The sequence below is a fragment of the Semicossyphus pulcher genome, unplaced genomic scaffold, assembly GCF_022749685.1.
Source record: "Semicossyphus pulcher isolate SPU_LCO1_2020_fin unplaced genomic scaffold, fSemPul1.0.p SCAF_5, whole genome shotgun sequence".
NCBI classification, from domain to species: domain Eukaryota; kingdom Metazoa; phylum Chordata; class Actinopteri; order Labriformes; family Labridae; genus Semicossyphus; species Semicossyphus pulcher.
In genome coordinates this window covers 2,692,921-2,699,334 of record NW_027211726.1, presented here as the reverse complement: position 1 = coordinate 2,699,334, position 6,414 = coordinate 2,692,921, and the positions used below count along the sequence as shown (strand labels likewise).

The following is a 6,414-nucleotide window of genomic DNA, read 5'->3' as shown; positions in this document are numbered from 1 at the left end:
AGATGAAAAAGCTTCAGGTAGCATACAATGATGCATTTCAAATACTACTTCGGGTATCAAGGTGGACGAGTGCAAGTGATATGTTTGTATCTAATAATGTTCCAACCTTCCATGCTGTGCTCAGGAATTTAAGGTTAAGATTTATGAGTCGATTGAGTGACTGTAAAAATGTAATCATGATAGCACTATCTTAAGCCACAGTAAGTGACACAAGGTGTTTCTCTTGTTTCTGGAATCGTTGGAAAAGTTGGAAAATGTAATGATTTTAGGAGTGGTGTCCAGAAGGCCGTCGGTACCTGTCATGGTGGGAACCTGAGAACATGTTGGTGGACACCAGCAGTGAAGGAAGTCATCAGGCTGAAGAAGGAGGCCTTTTGGGCTTGGTTGCCCCAGGAGTCTACAGAGGCAGCAGACAGGTACCAGGTGGCCAGAAGGGCTGTGGCTTCAGTGGTGGGAGAACTTCAGGGAGGCTGAGGAGAAAGCCTTGAGAAAGTTCTGGCAAACCGTCAGACGACTCAGGAGGGGGATGCAGGGATTGGCTCAGGCTGTCTTCTGCAGGGATGGAGTACTGCTGAACCAGACTGGGGATATCGTCAGACGATGGAAAGAACACTTTGAGGAACGCTTGATTCCAACCATAGACTGTATAAAAAGATGGACGACATGACAGCTCCCTAAAAGCGCCCCCTGCTGACTGGCTGCAGTGTAGGTCATAAAGCCCGCCTCCTCCATGTTAACAGGTGGGACATGGGTCAAACTATAAAATCAAAATACAAGCCCGATACATTTTTCTCAAACATGGTTTCTGTCATTAAAGTTATCATGCTGATTTATGTCCAAGTGTTCATTTTTCTGACAAGTTTATTTTTAATTAGTTATTTGATGCTGTCAAAATGATGATTGACAGCTCTGTTGACAAATTGGGCTCCTGCAACCGATCAGTTCCGGGCGAGCAGAGTGGAGGACGAAAACGTGGAAACGTAACTAAAACAATCACTACAATCATTGAAGTTTCCATACCTGTGAACGATAACCTCAGACCAACACAGAGAAGCTGTTCTGCTGGAAACACGTCGGTGTACGGGATCCTTGCTGTTTTTTCGGTAAGTTAAGTGTGTGTTTGGGTTAGCGGAAGTGGCTACGGCCGCTTCACTCGCCGATCTCTACTGCGCAGTCTCTGGCTCCATATGACGTCACCATCGCAAGGTGGCAGCGCCTATCACAGGGGTTATTTTGGCATCAATTTCGTACAATGGGAGCAGATGGAGACGTGTTGTCCATCTGTATATACAGTCATTGATCCCAACCAAAACGTCTCTGATGAGGAGGCAGAGTCTGAAGATCCTTGGAAAGCCTGATCTATATCCTTGGCAGAGGTCGCTGAGGTGGTCAAGAAGCTCCTCAGTGGCAGGGCAACAGGTGTAGGTGAGATTCACCGTGAGATGCTAAAGGCTCTTGACATTGCTGACACGCCCCTTCAATGTCCAGTTGAGGTCTGGGACAGTGCCTGTGGAATGGCAGACAAGGGTGATGGTTCCCATTTTCAATAAGGGGGACTGGAGGGTGAGCCCCAACTATCAGGACATCTCACTTCTCAGCCTCACAAATAAAGTTTATTCCAGGGTGCTGGAAAAGAGGCTTCGGCTGATGGTCGATCCTCAGGTACAGGAGGAACAATGCAGATTTCTTCCTGGACATGGAACAGTGGACCAACTCTTTACCCCTGCAGGGCTGCTTGTGGGGGTATGGGAGTTTGCTCGTCCAGTCTACATGTGTTTTGTGCACTTGGAGAAGGCCTATGACCGTGTTCCTCGGGGAGGAGGTTATAATGGAGACAGATTGATAAAAGAAGCTGTGATGATTATGGTCATTTAATGTCAACCAAATTATTCTTTTCATATTTAAGATTTTTGTAATTCATGTTCATTGGAGGTTACAGCAACAATGATGTGAAGTTGAATCTGCGATACTATATGTTTGTAGTGTGTGTGTGTGTGTGTGTGTGTGTGTGTGTGTCCCCTTTTATTACCCTGATGATGCTGTTTAATAATGGATCAATCAATGAATCTGATTATTGATTAAACATCTTTTAACACCAATCCAATCTGATTTTAGGTTCATGCTTCTGGACAAATTGATGGAGAAAAAATGTCTTTGGTTCTAACAAATTAAACACTACAGAAACAAAATAGTTCCAACATCAAAACATGATCAATAAAAACATGCTGTCTTAAACTTTGTAGCATTGTATTATTGTCAGTTTTGATTGAATGTGTAAAAATGTTGCACACAGAGACTCATTTTGGTGAGTTTGTTTGTGTCAAAGTCAGAGAGCCGTGTCTCTCTACAGTGAGAGGTTTTTGTACGGCGGCTCAATGAGTTTGTATCACTGTGGTACACGTTCGGTGGAGGAACCAGACTGCATGTTGGAAGTAAGTCAAATATTTACACTTGAAATGATTTCAGGAGCTTCTTTTCTTTATTGTTTCTTTCTATTCAAACTGTAGGACAAAAGTTTCCTTTCACTTTTTAATTGAATGTTTTTACAGGGATACAGACAAAATTCAGCCCAGCAATAGAAATACAAAAAATCATTGTAATGGAAAATATAAAGCTGGGTTAATTATAGTTTCTCACTTTCATTGTAAAATTGCATCTTGGTAGTTTGAAAGTTTAGTTCAGTGTGTCAAAGTCAGAGAGCCGTGTCTCTCTACAGTGAGAGGTTTTTGTACGGCGGCTCAATGAGTTTGTATCACTGTGGTGGACTTTTGGTGGAGGAACCAGACTGGAGTTTGGAAGTAAGTTTCTGCACAAATACTAAATCTAATGTGTAAAGTAATGTTTCAATTCAGTTTGTTCATGTTTGATGCAGAAAATATTTCTTTTTTCAATGTGACACTTTAACTATGAATGTTTTTATTTGTCCTCCTTTACCATGGAGGTTCACTCAGGACAGTTCACTAAACAGTTCTTTACAAATTAGTGTCAGACTGAAAGTTCAACTTGAAGCTTGAAGTGCAGAAAATATAAAACCTGTTTTTCAAATGTTTTGTCAATATTACATTTCATTTTACAAATCAATGATAACCGTTTGGACATGAATTAAGTGTCATTGATTGAAGTCAAATGAACGATGTAAAGATAAATCATTCCATTTAAAAATGAACACTATCTCAGATATTTTCAAAAACTGTTTGACATTTTGAAAATCTATTGACCTGTTTGATTAGGATGGTCATTTGATTGTTACTTCATATTTTCACTTTGCTTCTGTTTTGACTCAAAAGTTTATAATACTGTTTGTTAACGCTTGTTATAATTATGCAGAAGAAGTTTTAAAATCAGGCCAAATTTCATATTTCAATTCAAGCTTAGTTCTGTGTATTTCAGGTCATTCTGTGTGATGATTGTCTCTGTGCTGATGTGCATGAGAGGCTTCTTAAAGGGAAGTGAAACAATGTGTGAGTGAGTGACTGATGGAGCAGAAAAAACATCTGACAGAAACTCCTTAAAGCACAAAATCAACTCTCACACAGTAAAGGTGTCCGAGTGTCTGCTGTTTGATTGACAGCTGTGTGCTCCCTGTCCTCTAACCTGATTGGTGTCTCCTAGGTGATGTCCGTCCCACCCTGACGGTGCTGCCCCCCTCCAGTGAGGAGCTGCAGCAGGGGAAGGCCACGCTCATGTGCCTGGCCAACAAGGGCTTCCCCTCAGACTGGAGTCTGGCCTGGAAGGTGGACGGCGGCAGCAGCAGCAGCGGGGAGGACAGCAGCAGCCCCGCGGTGCTGGAGAAGGACGGCCGCTACAGCTGGAGCAGCACCCTGAGGCTCACTGCAGACCAGTGGAAGAAGGTGGGCTCTGTGACCTGTGAGGCCTCCCAGGGCTCCCAGTGTCCTCTCTCAGAGACTCTGAGGAGAGACCAGTGTTCCCAGTACTGATCTGACTCACTGGGACTATGCTCCTGGTTTTCCTCTGCTCCTGCTCTCAGTCCGACCCCCTGTCTCTTAAACTCTTTTTCTCTCTGTTTCAACATGAACGTGTTTCTGCTTGTGTTAATGGTTTCACCATTTCAAACAATAAAGATTTGATCATGTATATTCTAACAGTGAATTGTCCTGAGACTTTCTTTCTTTGATACAGACTGTATCATTAAAGATAAGATTAGATAAGATACACTTTATTGATCAGCTCAAAGTAAAGGACAGGGTAAAACAAGTGATGGATAAAAGAGGCAAGACAAAAAGACAATAAAATACAATAATATAAAAAGAATCATAAATATATACACTATGTACACCTTTCACTTATTGTGGATGGTTACGTTTTTGTGCAAAAAAACTGCACCAAAAACACACACGGTGTGTATCATGGTGATATGGTTGATGATGAGTAAAGTGAAATATTGCAGAATAAATAACAATTGCACATGAGAGGTATTAGCACAGACATAATTGCACGGTATGGATGAGGTAATAAAAATGCATCAGTACATGTACCAAAGTATACTTTAATAATATGTTACAGTAGATATGCACACATAGAAAAACAGTGCAAAGCAGCTGCCATGTAGTGACTGGTGGATGAGTGACAGAGTATTGTGATCAGACACTGATGCTGATGTTATAAAGTCTGACTGCAGATGGGCTGAAGGACCTGCGGTACCGCTCCTTCTCGCAGGGTGGGTGTCTCAGTCTGCTGCTGAAGGAGCTGCTTAAGGTCCCCACAGTCTCATGCAGGGGGTGGGAGGGGTTGTCCATGATAGATGTCAGCTTGGCTAACATCCTCCTCTCACCCACCTCCTCTATGGAGTCCAGAGGACAGTCCAAGACAGAACCGGCCCTCCTGACCAGTCTGTTTAGTCTCTTCCTGTCCCTCTCTGTGCTCCCTCCTCCCCAGCAGACCACTGCATAGAAAAGTGCAGACGTCACCACAGTGCCGTAAAATGTCTGTAACAGAGCCCCGCATACTCCAGAGGACCTCAGTCTCCTCAGCAGGTGCAAGACGTCTGTGTTGTGTGACCAGTCCAGTTTGTTACTGAGGTGAACTCCCAGGTACTTGTAGGTCTCCACCCTCTCAATATCCAATCCCTGGATGTTCACCGGTGCAGTCCGGGGTGTCCTCCTGCAGAAGTCAATCACCACCTCCTTCGTCTTGCTGGCGTTGACCTGAAGATGGTTGAGCTCACACCAGTCGACAAACTCCGTGATGACCTCCCTGTACTCCTGTTCGTTCCCCTCAGATACACACCCGATGATGGCTGTATCATCGCAGAACTTCTGGAGGTGACAGCTCCCAGAGTCGTAACTGTAGTCCAAAGTGTACAGGGTGAAGACAAAGGGGGAGAGCACTGTACCCTGTGGAGCCCCTGTGCTGCAGACCACCATGTCCGAGTCAGTGAACTGTAGCTGACATCAACATATCATGCTGTTTCCCCCTCAGAGCTCAAAAACTTGAATAATCTTATAGAACACTGATCTGGTGATTTGTGGACATGTTAGTCACATGTTTGGTATTTTTTCTGTGTTGGTTCTTTTTAATTCTTTTCATAAACTGTATAACTGAGATGAATTTTCAATAAACAGGTGTTTGTGAGTTATTTGTGTCCTGTAATAAAAAAGGGAACAACTCTTCATATAAAAACTGTGACTCCAGTCTGAGACCTTTATCTCCTTCATTTTTAGTCATATAAAAATCACAGCAAAGAAAAAGCATTTTAAGAAATCAAACGCTTCATGTTTTCTGAAGAGACTCTGATCAACTCATAATAACAACATTAACTGTGTGCCACAGTAGGTACGAGGGAGACGCTTCACAGAATAAGATGGTAGTAACTTTGTGTTGAGCATGGACCTAGAAATGAATGAGACTCTTTGTTCTTTCACTCATCACCTGAGTCAAAGTACCTGATCCATTAATTACACTTTCATTGGAATAATGGATCATCTTGGAACGTGTCCAGTCTCCTTGTGGAATAATAGAGTTTCAGTTTGATGTACTTTGTGCACAACAATTAGCCCTTTAGCTCCACTGTTTTATCTTGTTTGATGGTTTTACTGCAGAAACAGACGGCTGACAGATGTTACCAACTGGTTGAAGTGATAACAGAGTTCTCACAGCTTCATCTTTGGACATTTAACTTCAGTGAGGAGCCAAATATATGTGAGCTAACATATAAAAACATATAATTTAAAGGATGTAAAGCTTTGTTTGGACCTTATAAGTTCTCAGATGATCATCTGTCTTTGTGTTTTCTTGGAATTATGAGGTTGAAATGGTACTGAGTCAGTGTGCAGGAGGGGTCAAAGGTCATGAGGCTTCTCTTTAATTGTCCCAATTTGCCTTTATGTATGGTGTGTGTGTGTGTGTGTGTGTGTGTGTGTGTGTGTGTCCTCAGTGAAGTGTATCAGTCTCTGC

The 6,414-nt window shown here is 42.7% G+C and overlaps 1 protein-coding gene across 1 annotated transcript; it reads left to right on the top strand.

Annotated features, from left to right (window-relative positions):
- Window positions 1–320: 320 nt before the first annotated feature.
- LOC138608614 (immunoglobulin lambda-like polypeptide 5) lies at window positions 321–3,938 on the top strand. The gene is made up of 4 exons (XM_069681198.1): window positions 321–416; window positions 1,489–1,662; window positions 2,723–2,798; window positions 3,613–3,938. The coding sequence occupies exons 1-4, from the start codon at window positions 321–323 to the stop codon at window positions 3,936–3,938; spliced, it is 672 nt and encodes a 223-aa protein (XP_069537299.1).
- Window positions 3,939–6,414: the final 2,476 nt, after the last annotated feature.